Below are 17262 nucleotides of genomic sequence, written 5' to 3'. Positions count from 1 at the left end.
CCGTTGGAGCCACTCAGGCTGGGCCCCTCTCCTGAGGGCCACTGCTCATCATTCTGGGGAGAGGCAGACCAGACATGACAGGGACTCGGAGCAGTAGCATTAACAACCTTTCTGGGGCTGGGGAGTGGCACTGTTAGGTGGGAGTAGGAGGTGCTAGGTGGAAAGGCAAGGAAGAAGGTGGAAACCTGGCTGGGAAACTGTGTTCATACTGCTGTTTCTGCAACCATTCCTCACCTCTGCCTCCCCTTCATGTGTGTGAGCCTGTGTGTGTGGTATTTATGCACATGGATTTAATAGGACATGTTTTAAAGGGGAGGTTTTGACAGTATATACTTACAATAAAAGTATGCATTTACACAGCTCCACAGGTGACCCTGATGTGCAACTGGGACTGACCTTTGCAAGTCTGGCTTGCCATGAAATGGCCTGTTTCCCAATTTCTCTCACTCTCCCCACAAACAAAAGCCCTTGAATGTCGGAGTAAGAGGAGAGGACACTTACCAGAGAAGTGTTGGTGTTTGGTGTCAGCAGGGCTGAAGCATTGAACACGGTTGTATTCGCTGTGGATGAGCACAGGACACGGAAAGGGTCAGCAGCTGCTGGGCTGGGAGCCTGTGGCCCTCGCCAGGTCCCCACATTTTCCATCTCCCGCCATTGCTCAGAGCCCAGGAGTGACTTCCCTTGTGAGGGCAGCTCATCGTGCCCTGGCCTCTCGCCACTCTCCTCACTCTGCCCAGTGAGGACAGGGGTGCTGGAGGAGCCTGGGTCAGAGCTCTGACAGACCCACTGGGTCAGTCTAGGACAGCTCCTGTCTGACCCTGAAGCGCTGGCTTTAAAAACCAAAGTAAGGGACCTGCTGCCAAGACACAGTGCGGACACAAGCTGGTGGGTAACGGGCCTTGTGAATCCCTACCAGCACCTGGATCCACATCTGTGCTCTAAGACATTTTCAAGACTCACTCTAGGCCACACACTATGCCAAACCTTACACACATCATCTGGCCAAGTTCCTAAACTCCCAAGTCGTCTCCCCCCTTTTATTTTTTTTTAATTTTTTAAAGATTTATTTATTTATTTGACAGAGGGAGACAGCCAGCGAGAGAGGGAACACAAGCAGGGGGAGTGGGAGAGGGAGAAGCAGGCTCCCAGCGGAGCAGGGAGCCTGATGAGGGGCTCAATCCCAGGACTCTGGGATCACACCCTGAGCCGAAGGCAGACACTTAATGACTGAGCCACCCAGGTGCCCCTATCTCCCCCCTTTTTAAAGATGAGGTCACTGAAGCCCAGGGAGGTTAAGTAACCTGCCCATTGCCCCAGTCGCACAGCTCGGATCCCAGGCAGACTGGCCCAGACTGTGTGCCTCCAAGCTCTACACGGCAGGTGTCCCTTCCTGTACAAATGCTGCCGTTCTCTCCCAGCCCCTGTCCACATGTGCTTTTTGTAGGTCAACTGTAAGAACACATTGGCTTTGATATTGAATTTTCTAACCTGCCCCTAAATGCATGCTGCAGAATATTAAACCCAAGTCCAGGACCTGAAGGAGAATCAGAACCCAGAGTGCTGCTCTGAGCGGTTGAGCACATCCCTCGTCTGGACACTCCTCTACCCAGCCTTGTGTCCCGAACTGTAAGTAGAGCATATAAAAGGGCTCCCATCACAGGCCACGAGAAGAATTGAGAGCTGTAATTCCCTTCCTGGGGGATGTAGCCATTCCTTAAAAAGGCAGGCCTTGGAGGCTGCTGTTTGCCTTTTCTCTCACTCCTGCACTGCATGGGTGGAGAAGGGCCAGGTCCTCCTTGCCTTTCTTCACCCAGTGAAGGCTCATTAAGTAGTTTCAATGCAGCAGGTTTGGGGGTGGGAGGGAGGCGGCCAGCTAGGCAGCTTGCTGGCAATAAATCTGAAATGCATGGCAAGCTATTTGGCTCCTGCTAGCTGTCCATGGTTGGTTAGGAACCCAGAGTGAAGTAGAGGCTATTCTTGAAGCTTCCTTCAACTTCCAAAAAGCTGTCATGGGATGGATGTGATCACAGGGCCCCTCTCCTCTGTGTTGCCCACTTCTGGGGTAGTTGGGGCTGGGAGCAACTAAGGAATTCATTCTTGACCCAGGGCAGAATATTCCTAAAAGTTCTACAAACCAGAGATATGTTATGATTATTCTGAAGAAAGCTTCACTTACAAATCAGGACATCTGCTGCCTTACCTCATACCACTGACCAAGACAACATGACGCACAGTTAACAACAGAGAAGAGAAAGTGGGCAAGGCTAACTCAGGGCTACCCTCACAAACACTAGAGGACTCCCAGTCGACACTTGAGCCTAGGGAGTTCAGGCGCCTTTCCATTGCCCAAGCTTGTCAGACCAGACACTCCTTTGATGTCTTCTGCTTAGGCTGAGCCATTCTTTTTTATTGGGTAGGGTTTATCTGAAAGCCACTTTGAGATGAAGAAGGATGAAATATAACATGGAAAATTCCAGAAACTGTCCAAGTATCAAATATTTTTAAATTCTAGTGTTTACAAAGTGGTACTCACTTGGGATTGAAAGCAGCCAAATCAGTGTATGCAGCATCCATAAATAGAATACAAACCAGTTACAATGGAAACAAGATTAAATTTAAAAAGAGCACCCCCACACAATGAGCTCTTAGGATCAAGAGTCAAGAGTCGGGAAGAATGATAGGGTGCCTTTGCCAGACTGGACTTTGCAGTAAAGCTAGGAACATGGGACATTTGGTAAGCAAGTGGCCCATGGACTGGGAAAGAAACCCTCCTCACTTAGGTCCCCCCTCCCCCATCTCCTGTGGTCAAGAACTTTCCTTTTCATATTCTAATCAAAATGAACTGGTCCTGATTCCAGTTCCTTTACTCTTGGTGAAGAAACTGAAAATCTAATCTTACCAGGGTTAGTGGCTAATAATGGCTACACATTACTAATAGTTCAATAGAGCAATTCTCAAACTTAAGCATGCATCAGAATCACCTGGAAGGCTTCTTACTATTCAGCTAGTCCTACCGCAGAATTTCTGATTAACAGGTATGGGGTGAGACCCAAGAATTTGTATTTCTAACAAGTTCCTGGAGGTGCTAATGCTGCTTTATGAGGACCACACTTTGAGAACCATGGCAGTAGAGTGACCCAACATGATGAGGTGACATCAGGCACCTGGGCAAGACCAGAGGGGGCGCTATTTGGAGGCAAATAGATTTTATTAAGGCCTTCAAATCCAAACCTATGTCCCCTGTTCTTAGGGCATGTCTGTTTGGTTTCTCCTGTGGACAGATGATTCTCAGAACGACCAAAGTGCCACATATGACCCCAGAATTTGGACTGTTTCTAAAGGAGATTGAGGCCATGTACTTCCAAAAGCCATATTTGTGGGAACATTTGTGTTCAGTCAGTACAACGAAGCCACCGTCCAGTGGGCACAAGCAGCAAATGGGAGTGCCCTGATGGGGCCCAGGCCACAGAGGAGAGACTCAATCCAGGGCCGAATGAAAAGGGCCTGCAAGTAGGATCTTTTCCATCCCCTGGGCAAGCAATATGTTCTGGCTTGGGACAAATGATAACTTCACCTATTGTTGGATTTTAATGAAATAAGTCTAAATTAATGATAGAAAAAAAGTAAGTCTAGAATTCTTTACAAAACCAGTGCAGTAGCAGAGAGAGAGGGGGTATTACCAAAACTATACTACCTGAGGTCAGGAGATCTTCCTCTCCATGAGGCCTAGTCTAAAGCAAGGTGCACAGTGACCGTACAGTAAATATTTTGGATTGACTTATGATCACTCTTTTATCAATAACATGTGTTCTAGTGTTAAAGAACACAAAATCTACTTGTGTCAAATTCCAGTCTAATCTGGTATAGATTTGAAAGCCTCACAAGAGTTCCATGAGACTGGCTAGGGCCAGCATTGATATCCCTCTTTCACACCTAGGGAAACTGAGGTTCATTGTGTCCCTGGGTGGTCTCTGGACCTCAGTTTGCTCTCTGTGAGTCCATCTTGGTGGTGCTCAAAGATATATGGATGGGTATCTCTCTCTCTCTCTCTCTCTCTCTAGATCTATGTATCTGTGGGTGTCTCTGCTCGCAGCATCCTGGCCACCCCAGGCACAGCCCACTGAAGGCTTTGAGGGCACGACTGGACTGTGAAGGGAGGCCAGGGGTTGAGATTATAGGAAGCCCTAACTATACAGATGACACTGTTTTGGTCAGTAAGGAATGCCACAGGAACGACACTGAGTATTAGCGGGTTGATCAGTTGGTTGATTCAACCTCCCACCCAGTGCAGGCTTTTTTTTTTTTTTTTTTTTTTTTTTTTTTTTTTTTTTTGAGAGAGAGCAAGATAGCAGGGATGGTGGGGAGCAAAGGGAGAGGGGGAGAGAGAATCTTAAGCAGGCTCCATGCTCAGCACAGAGCCTGATGCGGGGCTCGATCTTATGCCCTGACATCATGACCTGAGCCAAAACCAAGGGTCGGCACTTAACCGACTGAGCCACCTGGGCACCCCAGGAATTCTTTCTACATAACCCTTGGCAGATGGACATCCAGGTAGTGTTCAGGTCATTTGTTACCACCCAAGGGGGCTGATACCTCTCAGGGTGGTATCTCCTACATTTGAGTAGAGAGCTGTGGTGGGGGGAGAGTGAGTGGTGGGGGCCCAGGGCACATCTGGGATTACCGGTCACCTGTGTCAGGGGCGACACACTCGCATTTGTAGGTGGTGATGGAGTCAGGCTTGAAGTCCACGTTGATGGGGTAGTACTTGAAGGCGCCAATCATCTTCTTGATGGCATCATAGATGAAGATGAAGCTGATGAGCGTGGAGAAGCCCTCTTCGGTGAAGCGGGTGATGTACTTGATGATAAAGCTGGCATCCGTGGCCACCAGGATCAGGCACTGGACGGCGGAGTGGAGGCCAATCCAGAGGCGGAACTCCATGTAGTCCAGACCGTTGCCTCTGGAAGACAGAGGGAAGGAAGGGGCCTCGAGCCCAGGGCTCTTGGATGAGCTTGGCCCCCCAGACCCACTGTTAGTGGCTCATCTGTCCCTCCTGTGGCACAGATGCCCTCCTAGGAACTGTGAGAAGACCAGGGACAGGGACAGTTCCTGGGTGGGGTTGTCTCATCTTTGCAAATTCTGGGAAAGAATCTCACAGGAGTGGCAGGAAGGTGCTAAGACATCTCAATTCTCACACATTTGGTAACAAACACCCAGGGTAAATGAAAAACAGGAAATATCAGGGTGATGGAGCTAGGGGGTGGCCTTAAAATGGCCTCATGTTTTAGATGAGGCAACTGAGCCCAGAGTGGTGACAGGAGCTGCCTGGTTCGGGGTATAGCGTTCGGACATCCAGCTCAAGGCCACACTGACTTCCAGTCATAATTGTTCATAAACACTTAGTGGGAATTGTCTCCTCTTGTCTTACCTTGGTGTCTCCCTATCAGCTATGCTAAAATGCACTAGGATGGCTAAAGGCAAGTAGCTGGAGGGAGTCAGGGGGGACCCCCTGGCAGTCCTTCCCATAGGTAATAAAGGCAGCTTTGGTACCTCCTCCTCACCCCTGCCTCCCTTTTGGGCCTATTCCCCTGTCCTGGCCTTGGTATACTGCCCTAGGTGCAAGAGCAGGCACCAGGGGCTACCAAAGGCACCTACTTGCTGAAGTCGAAGAGGAGCTTCTCAAAGATGAGGATGGGCCCTGTGCTGCTGAGAATGATGAGAGGCTGTCCCGAGAAGAGGCAGAACAAGGAGCCGGCCATGGCAGTGCCCAGGAAGCTCTCCATCACTCCCTGGGGGCATGAGGAGTATGAGGCTCAATGGAGGCAGGAGAAGGGGCCTCTCGGTACTGGCTAGAACCCAGCCAAGGGCTCAGGCCACAGTGTTCATCTTTTCTTTTGGGCCCTCTCCTCCCAAAATTCACTATGTTGTATATCTAATATAACTAATATAAGATTGCATGTCGACTATACTTCAATAATAAAAATTAACAAAAAAGAATAGAGTGCAATTAACACTACTTAATACATATAATAAATGTTGAAAAAGTTTGATTTATGTCATCCTCACATTTGGACTTTAGAAACATGATTTATCTTTAGGTCTTTTCAAATGTTGGCTTATTATTTTTTGAAGGGTAAAGGATTACTAAAAATGATGGTCTGAACCCCATGGCGGATGAAACCCAAGCCTTGGTTTTGGGGTTATGGGATGAAGCTCCTTACCGCCACCTGGTGGCAGCAGGTCTTACGGAAGTTTGCCCTCCTGGCCCCCGCCCTCACACACACACCTGATAATTGTCAGTGGCATCCCCCAGAAGCCCACCAAAGGTGATTGCGTTGGTGATGCAGCCGAGGTAGATGAACAGGATGGCAGAGATGGACTGGATGTGGAAGCCATCGTAGAAGTCACTTGGGAACCAGGGCAGCTTCCTCTTGATATCCAGACACAGGCCACCGAAGAACCTGCTCAAGACAGGCCCAGGGGCTGCTTTCTCCCCACAAACACCAGCGCAGGGGCAGGGGTATTTTACAGGAGCTGCAGAATCTGGGGCGAGGAAGGGAACTTGACTAGAGAGGGATGGGGACAAATGTTCTACCAGAACACTTAAAGGCAGGGAAGGATTTTCACGGGACTGAAAGTTTGTGGTCAGCATCATCCTCACTGCGGTGGTCGTGGACAGCCTGGATGGGGGGGGGCCTGATGGGGAGGGTCCTGGAGTAGACATAACATTGCATGGGGAACAGGAATCACGCGGTCTACAGAAGTCTGGCCATCCTCCTCAGATATGTCCCTGATCATCCGTGGGGCACCTGCCTGTGCTTGGTAGACATAGGTGTGTCCAACTTTAGGGGAGAGAGACATCCCAGGTTCATCAAGGGCAGGTTCTGAATCTTATAACTGGTTTCCTTATTCTCTGGAACAACTGAGTGGGGAATTTTAGGTTTGGAGACAGTGTTTATTGGGTCTACTATTCCCCACAGCTCCTAATGCAACGCTTGGCACGGAGCAGGGTTTCTCGGCCTCGGTACTACTGACACGTCAGGCTGGGTGCTCCTTTGTCGTGGGGCTGTCCTGTGCCTCATAGCACGCTGAGCAGCATCTCTGGCCTCTGTCCACTAGATGCCAGCAGCACCCCCTCTCTAGTTGTGGCAAACAAAAATGTCTCCGGACATTGCCAAATGTCTCCTGGGGGAGGATAGCGGTGCAGGCAAAGTTACCCCCAGTTTGGAACCGCTGGCTGGCATAAAGCCAAAGGTATATAAAACATGATTCCATTCTCAAAGTCGATTTCCACATAGCTTTGCAGGGCCATGTCCTTTCCTAAATTCAAAGCGACCTGAATTATTCTAAGAGTCAGCTAGGAAACCCAACCCAATTTCTCTCTGTTAAAGAAAGAAAAAAGAGAAAAAAATTCAAATGGTACTGTTACGGATTAAATTGTGTCACCCCCAAAGACACATTGAAATCCTAACCCCAGTACCTGTGAATGTGACCTTATAGGGAAATAGGGTCTTTGCTGATGTAATCAAGTTAAGAGGAGGTCATGGGGGTGGGCCCTAATCCAATATGACCAGTGTGCTCAGAAGAGGAGAAAAGTGCCACAGGTGGGGGGAACACCACGTGAGAACAGACGCAGAGACCAGAGCCACACTGCTGCAAGCCAAGGATACAAAGGATCCCTGGCCGCCGCCAGAAGCTCAGGAGAAGCAAGGAAGGATGCCACCCAGAGTCTCAGAGGGAGCTGGCCTTGCCGAGGCCTTGATTGGAACTTCTACCCTCCAGAACTGTGAGAGAAAACTTCTACTGCTTAAGCCACCTACAATGTGATACTTTGTTAGGACAGCCCTAGAAGACTCATAGAGTAACAGTGTTTAGAGAAAAGTTCGGCTTCCTCCACTCATGTGCTGGGCGCCACTTCCCTACTCCTGCAGCAACCCTTTGCCAGATCCAGAGGGGTTTGGGGGGCGTGGGGAGGAAAAGAGTGCCGTGGCCAGATCCCGTGGCCGGGAGGGGGCGCTGCAGGCAGAGGTGGGGAAGGTGCCCGCAGCTGGGTGAGAAGAAGGCAAGCCTAAAGGTTGGGGGGCATCATCGTCAGGCCTGGGGTGGGCACCTTCCTGTCCAGATAAGCTCTTCCCCGATTTCGTGCATGGCTGGCATCTCTCCGTCATCCCCGTTGCTCCCTCCGCCGGCCCCGCCGCCACTGCCACCGCCACCGCCTCCGCCTCCTGCGGCCGCCCCGCCGCCTCCCCCTGCAGAGCCGTTCATCTGGCCTAGCTCCATCAGCGAGAACACGGATTTCCTGTAAGGAGCACGGGGGAAGGGGACTGTGGGACTCCCAATCCTTGGACGAGCTTAGCCCCTCCAGAACTGTCCGGAGAACACCTTACCTCTCCCACAAAAATCATGAAATACATTAAAATACAGAGACAAATGTAGAGAATGATCTCCCAGTACCATGTACAGGTCACCCAGATGTTACAGACGTTCACGTGCAGCATATTGCTTGTTTTTTGTTTGTTTGTTTTTTGAGAAATAAAATGACACCAGAAAAAGAAATAGTATAAACCCATCTATGCTAACCAGAAAAGCCATGGACAGACTCGGGACTCCCTTTGAACCACTTCCCTCCTTGCCACCCCTCCATCCACATACACACCTCTTGTCAGCAGAGGGAACTTTCTTGGGGGGTTCAATTCGGATATTTGGGTCCCATTCCCCAGGGGGAAGGACGATGACCTCATCCAGAAACTCATCAATCCCCGCTATCAGATCTTCCCGATTCCGGGCTTTATAGGCCACGTCACTGAAGAGCTGGCAAGGAAAGAGGAAGGGGACATCTTGAGGTCTACTTCTTAGCCACCTCTTGGGAGCACATCACGTATAGCGTCGGAGAAAAATCTCCTGCCAGCTCATTGTCTGTCTTTAGGGAAGGACAGAGCCCTGCAGATGAAATTCTGCACAGTGGGGAGCTGCGGACCTTGGGGGAGGACCTGAGGGCCAGGTCTCCTTGTCCTAGCTGTAGGACTTTGGCTGAATGACTTCACCTTTCTGCTTTCAGTTTTGCATGGAGCAAGCCCATTCAAAAACTTGTTCAGAGCCCAGTCCCAGAAGCTCAGATATTTTAGATCTGATTATAACTTCCTAACCCCTCATCCTTGGAGGGTCAGGCTACACCCTTCCAGGCTGTGTCCAGGGCATTCTTTCTGACGTACAGATCGCGCCTGTGTTGAACATCTTCTAGGCTCCCCATCACCTCTGGGACAGAGAGAGCTCGAAGCTGTGCCTACAGGCTCTGTGTCATCTCCGGCTCCCCTCCTGCTCTTGAAGTTCTTACACTGAGCCTAAGTTGAATCACTTCTATCCAGCTTCTCCATCTCCAAGCTTTGGCTCCTTTTCCCTTTGTCTGGAATGCCTGCCTCTTAGGCTTGTGCGGGGTAGACCTAACTCCTGCTCATCCTTGCAGAAGGCCCTCTTCTGTGTCAAGCCTTGCCTGGGACAGTTAGGATGGGGTTCACTTCAGAGTTACAGGTCTGTCTCTCCCACTTAATTGGTGCTCCTAAAGGGCAGTGACTGTCCCCCGATTCTCATAACCCTCAGCACCCTGGCACATAGATGCTTGAATGTGCCTGTTGGATAAGTGAGTGAATGAAGGCCCAGTGCTTATACAGGAGCCGTGACGGTCAGGAGTACGTGCTTCTCGTTACCACTTACATCGTCTACCATGAGGGTTGCAATGGCTCGGCCAATTTCATTGTAGGATTTTGCTCTCCCAGAAGGTCCAAGCAGTATGAACAGAAATCTGCAAGGAAGATGGAGGAAGAGGAGGAGGAAGAGGAGGAAGAAAGCAAGAAGGAAAAATAGAAGCAGGTGAAGAGAGGGATTCTCTGGCCCTGGACATTACTCATTGTTAATTCATGAATTGACCACACACTTGTCTCTTTCCTCCTTTGAATCCCATATTTGCTCTGGAAAGACATTTCTTCTTCACCTCCACCAGCTTCCCCTTGAGCATCCTCACCATTGTCTTGTTGCCCAAGCCCAGCCAACAGTGTCTGTCTCAGCTCCTTCTTTTTTTATGATTATTTTAAATAAACTCAAACTCTCCCTTAGTCAGAAAATTTCCCTCACCAGCAATTCCCTAATTTTCCTTCTACGTTTCAGGGTTGTCTCCAACAGCAGTTTGTGATGACTGCATGGACAGCTGGCTTCCTTCAGGTCGGTGGGGGGAGGTGTCAGATTTCAGTGACCCTCACCTGGTGGGGACAGGGACCTCAGTCACTCCTCCCAGCATGGCCGACTGGATGAGACGCACAAAGGCAATGAACGGCTGGTCCAGGAAGTCCACCTCGCCCACGAGCACGTTGGAAGCTTCTGAGTCCTTGGGGATCTTCTTCATGAATTTGTTTTTCCGCTGGTCAGGGAGGGGGAAACAAGATGCCCATGGATATTCTCATCAGTGGTTTCAGCTCTCAGTCCCCCCCCCTTCAGATTGCTCTGAAGGCCTGACTTTAACAAATTCTCCAAGCGCTCTTCAGGAGACTGAAATAACCAAATACTTTGCCCTGTTCTGCAGATGAGGAAACGCAAAATGGGTTAACCCCAGGACCAAGCAAGCCTTGGGAGACAGGAAGGAACAGGCAATGACTTGACCCCTAAGACATTCCCAGATGGGTGGGAACTTTGCTCAACTGAAGTGTGAGCCGAGGGGTCAGACAAGAGAGCCCAGGCTTGCTGGACACCAGGCCTCACCCCCCAGCCCCCTGCGGCCCAAGCAGATGGGAGTCAGCTCTTTCATGCTGGGCGCCCAGCCCTCCCTCTCTGTCTTCACCTTGGATGGCTGTGGGAAGGATGAGGCCCATTCTGATGACCAGGGCAGACATGTTTTGTTTTCCCTTTGCCATCAGCTTCCGGGCTGACAGGAGCCCCTGGACCCCACCTCCCAATCTGCAGGAGACTTCCATGCCCCCTAGTCACCCCCAGGGGAACTCCCAGGAAACTCATAGCTTCTTAGATTTTCCAACTAAGACCATCGAAATGCTAGGGGCTAGTGTCTGTTCAGGACAGGAAGGTCAAATAGGCAGAGAGAGTGGGGTCCAATATGAGAGGTACCGGAGACAGGCCCTTGTCCCAAACTTATTCCCACTCTCCACATGTCAGACTTCATTCCTAGGGGTTAAGACACGGACTCCTTCTGAGTCCCACTGTACAATGAAAATGCCTCAGGGACAGTCACATACAAGCTGTTCCTCGTCTTTAACATCATAGGATGCAGTGGTTTCTCAGATTGCTTCCCCTCCGGCAGCAAGGGGGTGGGCAAGGGACAGAGATCACTTTGTACAGAGAGGATGGGGACAGAGGCTTTTGTGAGGGCAGGGATGTTGGAAGTCCACAGTGGCCAACATAGGAAGAAAGGGCCAGAGAGGGAGGCAAGTGCTAAAGAGAGCCTGTGGACACCACAATTTTGCCACCCTTTCCTCCTTGGCTGGAGTCTCTCCTGTTTCTCATAAGCACAGTGAGGACACAGACTCCTTGTGTCTCTTCCTGTCCCTGGGCATGGGCATGGCTCACAGCTGGTCCCTGATGGGGGGTATGATACACACGGGGCTGGGTGGCCTACCAGCACAAGGAAAGGCACATGAGTGACGGCTACACCCTTATCATCTTTAAAATCCAAACAAACAAACAAAACTCTTCACAGGCCCCCAGGCCACAGTCCCAAGGACACTAACACAGCAAGACTAAGCGTGGCCAGGAGTTAAACAGGAAGGCCAGAGTCCCTCCGTTGTAGGCGCTGTCAGCTGATTCATAAGCAGCTGGGGGTTCCCTGGGCAGCTGCGGTCCCCCTGCCAGTTCCGTGCCCCTGAGCTTCTAGCAGGGAGGAATCCAGGGGACAGGAGGAGAGGAAGGGTGGCAAGAGTGCCCTGGAGAACCAGGCTTTGAAAACAACAAGGGTGTTGTTCCAAGCAGCACACCCATAAACCAGGAGAGGAGAAGGGCCGGGGTCCTCCCTTGCAGATTGTGGCATGTTTGCTAAGGAGGCTGCCCTGGTGGCATCCCAGATGAGCCACACTGGCCTTCTGGCCATCCTGGCTCCGCCACAGTCTGAACATGGGTTTATCCAATGTTGACCCCACTTCCTGAACCCCGTGGGGACTCTGTCCACCTCTGCTGAGTCTCTGCACACAGCGAATCCACGCTCTGCTCACTGGGAACCTGCTGGCCTGTCCAGGGCGGGTGTGGGGTTTCGAAGGAAGATGCATCTGAGGGGCACCCACTGGCTTCCAAGCCATTGTGCCCACCAGCCACGCAGCTGCAGATACGGAGAAGCAGTCCCACTTGGTCAAGACAGCTGGACGCTGGGCTCCAACCCCTAGATCAAGGCAGTATTACCCAGGGAAAGCGACAGCTAGTATTCTTAGTACTACTTAGATAGTTATTAAAATCGTCTCTGAGAGACTTTCACCGGGCAATGCTTTCTTATCATGGCTTCACCGTCTGTGTGCATGACTATAGTAAAGCAGGATTCCTCTCTAAATAACATTCCAGAATATTCCTTCCTACGTTGCTCCCAAAGTAAGGGCTTTAGAATCAGACTGCCTGGGTTAAATCACAGTTCTGTTACCCTTCAGCCGCATGGACTTGGGCACATTATTTAACTGCTTTAAGCCTCAGGGTCCTCACCAGTAGAGATGTTAAGAGCACCTTCGCCCTGCACACAACAGCTTAGCACGGGGTAGTGTGTGCAGTGTGTGGACCTTAAATGTGGGTTTATGTTGTTCTTCTTATTTTAGCCACCAAAGGGCCCTGAGACTCTGAGATGAGAGACTGTTTTTGTTTTGCCTTCCACCAAACTTCGGGGTGCCTTGAAGGCCTGGAGGTCCCCCAAGCTCCTGAGGGGTTCTCACCAAATTTCAGGTTTCCTTCATCACCTCTCTTCCTATTCCTGGGGGTACAGGCAAGGGGACTGCTGCCCTCAAGATGTGTGGGGGTTGCACTGGAAGGGGGCTCCCACTGGGGTTCCCCTGGGGGCTCTAGTCATGGGTTACCTGGGCTGTGGGCCTTAGAACTTGGACTCAACCTGTTTGTAGGGTTCTGATCTGCTCACGGGGGTTTCAGCCAAGCTGGTGGGAGATAAGAACTGACATTATCTTCCCCTGGCCTAGGATAAGACCCACTTGTGGGCAGTCCAGGGGATCCACCGGCCCTGCTGTCTTCACGGGGAGGCCCCACTGCTCTTCTCTGCCAGCCCAAATCCCCACTCCCTCCTTAAGGTTGCTCGGGGGCCATGGAGGAGGTGAGACTCTGTGTGCTGGTCTCTGTCCAACAAATCCCAAGCTCAGGGATGGCTGGTGTTTCACCTGATCATGCTTCTCTGTCCCCCACTGCCCCCAGTGCCTGGCACAGCGCCCACATATAAGGCTTGATCAGTACCTGACTGATGGGCTGGCTAGTCACCAAGGCAGCCCTGAGCCCCCGCCTGGATCCTTCCTGGGGACTCCTACTCCTTCATGGGAGTGGAGTTCTGCCCGTAGGGCCTCCCTGCCCCTGAAACCAACGGCGCCTTCCTGCCCTGCGCCTTCACAGCAGCCAGTGCAGGGTCTTTACTACCTGGTCTGTGTTTGGGGTGCGAGAAATATCATTCATGCTTCTGCTCTGGGCGTGACCTAGGAGAGAAGGAAGAGAAGGAGAAGTCAGGTTCTTGCAGATCCTTTTCCCTTGGTCCCTACACACACTTCTCCCAGCTTCACAACCAAAGCAAGACCCCTTCTCCCCTCGCCCCCTGGAGCTAGCCTCTACTTCTTTTTCTTCTCTTTCTTTCCTTCCACTGCAGGTTCTCTTTTTCCCTCCTCACTCCTCAGTCTGTTGCACTCCACCCCTCCACCCGCCCCTCCTTGGGCAGAGACCAAGATGTCTGCTCTGTGCCAGGTCCTGGGGGGGGGGGGGGGACACGACACATTATCAGGAGAGTTGCCAGGTGTCACTGAGCTTAGACTTGGAGAGAGAAGACCACTTTCACCTCTGTCCTCCATGACCCATGTGAGTGCTACAAGATGGTCAGGGGTTTGGCTGGCAGAGGGAAGAAAGGTGGGGCTCTCTGTGGGGAGAACAGTGATGGCAAATTATTTGAACTTCCCAATGGTTCCTTCCCCTGTCCAGGCAGGAGAAAGTCAGCTCTCATTTCCCAGCAGCAGCCACATCCAAGGGGCACTCTCAGACCTGTTATTTCTTGGCTTTCTGTGGCCTGTCGCACCCCCTGGTTTCCAGCACTCTGCCCTCCCTTGGCTCCCTTCTTATTTGTATCCAGGATCCTCTCCTGCTGGGCTCAGGGCCTTGCTTTGCCTTCACTCCCTGCTGCGGCTTCACCCCCTCCATCCTTGTTCAATCAGATCTACCCGCATCACTTCATGCCCACCCTGGGCTGAGGATGCCCAGATTGGGTCTCTGTTCCATACCTCTCTCCCGGGCCCCAGAATCTACCGGGCAGCCCCACCTGGATCTTACACTCAACACACTGGGAAACAGAGCTCACTGACTTCCACCAAATGACTCCCATTCCACACCTTACTCTGCTCAGTGTCCCTCCCTCCCATCACCAGCCTGGGTGCCAGCCTTGCCTTCTCCACTTCCTCACCTCCTGCTTCTCGCATCCCACCTTGACCCTTTCCTCTCCAGTCTTGCTCTGACAGTCTTTCTCTTCCAATCTTGTCCCCGTTCTTTCTCAAATAGGAATCTGATCCTGGTGTGCCTCCACTTAAAGCTTCTCCGAGGTCCCCATTACCTTCACAATAGAGGCAGGGAGGGTCCTTTTGTAGGGCATGTGGGCCCTCTTCAGTTTGACCTTCTTGCCCTCAGGCCCTGCCCTCCTCCTGAAGTGAACCGCCCCCTTCACAGTGCCTTCCTTCTGCTCTTTGTTTCTTTTGCTTAGAACACCCTTCTCCCCCATCACCCTCACCCCACCACATGCTCCTAGAAAACCCCTATTTATTCTCCAAGACTCAGGCATGTCTCCTCTTTGAGCCTTCCAGGGGCCACCGTGGGGTAGGATGGTATGCACACAAAAACCTTTTCTCTGGGCCTCCTTCTCCATGGTGTTGGGCACAAGGGTGACCTCAGACACAATGAATAACTGGGAGGAAGACTTGCCCCAAAGCCATTTGGTGCCTGCTGCCTCCTGGCATCCCTACATGTAATAACCAAGGCCAGGAGGACTAGGGACCCAGGGGCACCAACAACAGAGAGAAAAGACTATAGCTGAGGCCTTGGCCAGGGCCCACACTGCCCTCCAAATCATCCCTTGGGCTTGGTCAGGGCACAGCTGGTATAACTTGCTCATATTTTGGCCTTTTAGTAAAAGTACTTAAAGGAACATACCCTTCTCACTCCTTTTTCTTTTCATTTTGCAGGTTCTCTCTTTTCTTTGCTTCACAGCTCACCTGTGTGTTTCCCCCGATGAACTGCCTGAAAAGCCCTGTCTGTGACTGTGCACCTCACAAGCCCCTTCACCCATTCCCAGGACTCGGCGGGGGGCGGAGGGGGGGGTTGTGACTGCCAGCATCCCATGGTCGTCATGCACAAGGCTGTCATCCAGTGATGGCAGTGTTCTCTGACTGTCCCAGGGGAAAGTTCCAGGCCTGTTTCTAATTCAGTTTCGAGGAAGATTTCTTACCAAAAATGGGACTGATGATCATTTTGGTGGAAACAAAGGTACAGACTAAGACAAAAATGCCTAGCACATAGGATTGGGTACTGATCATGCGAGCACTTGATTTAGACTTGCATCTGTCAGAGCAATTACCTAGACACTTAGGGTAGTAAGTTAGGCCCCAAGGACAGCCCGGGTTTGGGGTGGAGGTTAGATTTCTCCCGATGCCTGTCCTGAGAATTCTAGATAGGCCCTGGCCTTTATCTCCCCGACCCACGAAAGCTTATGGAAGCTGGCATGCCCCAGCCGCCACGGGCAGCTGTCGTGTTGTCGTGCGGCAGCCGAGAGCACACTCACACAGCTGGCCGTAATTGGCACTTTGTCGCATCCTCAGGTCCTCGGTGGAGTGGTGGAGGCTCGGACCAGCCACTGGGCCCCGCGCTGGGCTGCGATCTGGGGGGAGGAACAGAAGGAATTTGGCGTCAGCAGCCTGCTGTCAGCATGGCTTACATTTCCAGTCATTCCACCTAAACAAAGCTGGGCCGTGAGACGTGTCTCTTCCCCTTTCAGGAAGAAAGCCTATTTTGGTTGTTTTATGTTTTTCCTTTGAAGTAAGTTAATAGTCTGAACAAGATTCCAGAGAAAGTATTCGTACTCTTGAGAGTGAGATAGATACACAATTATCAAATAGGCAGCAGGTGTTGTAGACTGCTGGGTTCATCCCCGACTCCACCACTTACTAGCTGTGTGATCTTAGGCAAGTCACCTAGGCTCTCGGTGCCTCAGGCTGCTCATCTGTAAAATGGGGAGAACAAGAACAGCACCCAGCCACAGGGTTTCTGTGAAGATGGAGTGAGTTAACGCATGTGGAGCACTCAGAACAGTGCCTGGAACATGCTAAGCGCTGACTCTAACCTGCTGTTGTTACCATGCTAAACACTTGCCATTCTAAAACAATTCATCTAAAGAGATTCCTCAAGGTTCTTTCTTTAGCAACCTCATCGACTTTGTTCTGATTACTGCATTTATCTGGCAGGTTCAGCGAGGCTACTGTCTGGGCGTCTCGACTCTGCAGTATTAAGAGTGGAGGATTGCAGGTTGGAGATGTGTGCTTGGAACAATCACTCTCCCTAACGGCCCTAGGCTCTGCCAATCACAGTGACACAGCTGCCAGATTTACAAGCCCAGGCACACTTGAGATGAACCCAGAGCCTTCTATCACCTTGATGTACTTCATTTTCAGCCAAGGCTCTTGGCACTTCTTGGGGATTCAGTGGGAGACTTTCGAGCTCCTTCCACACACATGCCATCTCTACCAGCATTTTGCAATCCCAACCGCACAACAGAATCTCCTGGGGAGCTTTCTAAACTCCCCGTTCCCAGGCCATACCCCAGACCAACTGAATCCAACTCTCAGGGTGAGGCTGAGGCACTGGGACATGTTTCATACTCCCAGGTGATTGCCATGTGCAGCCCAGGCAGAGAACCAGCTCTCTTCCTAGGACTAGTTCTGTTCTGCTGGTGGGGACAACATTGCAGTATGGCTGGGGTCTCTGCAGGCCTGCCAGAGAAGGAAGCTGAGGGATCCCCAGAGCCTCAGAATTTCTCTGGGAATACAA

General features: G+C 51.4%; 1 protein-coding gene across 1 annotated transcript in view; it reads right to left on the bottom strand.

The window, feature by feature from the left end:
• The window catches only part of SLC4A5 (solute carrier family 4 member 5), a 90416-nt gene that overhangs the window by 32020 nt on the left and 41134 nt on the right, over window positions 1-17262 (bottom strand). The window contains exons 6-15 of the mRNA XM_040623308.1: window positions 16001-16096; window positions 13609-13664; window positions 10254-10411; window positions 9712-9799; window positions 8657-8811; window positions 8111-8299; window positions 6287-6461; window positions 5656-5789; window positions 4689-4960; window positions 502-560 (exon numbers count right to left, since the gene is read on the bottom strand). Coding sequence (XP_040479242.1) covers window positions 502-560; window positions 4689-4960; window positions 5656-5789; window positions 6287-6461; window positions 8111-8299; window positions 8657-8811; window positions 9712-9799; window positions 10254-10411; window positions 13609-13664; window positions 16001-16096 — 1382 coding nt within the window. The remainder of the gene's footprint in view (window positions 1-501; window positions 561-4688; window positions 4961-5655; window positions 5790-6286; window positions 6462-8110; window positions 8300-8656; window positions 8812-9711; window positions 9800-10253; window positions 10412-13608; window positions 13665-16000; window positions 16097-17262) is intronic.

Source organism: Ursus maritimus, unplaced genomic scaffold (assembly GCF_017311325.1).
Source record: "Ursus maritimus isolate PB19 unplaced genomic scaffold, ASM1731132v1 scaffold_6, whole genome shotgun sequence".
NCBI classification, from domain to species: Eukaryota; Metazoa; Chordata; class Mammalia; order Carnivora; family Ursidae; genus Ursus; species Ursus maritimus.
This window is presented reverse-complemented; position numbering and strand designations above follow the sequence as displayed.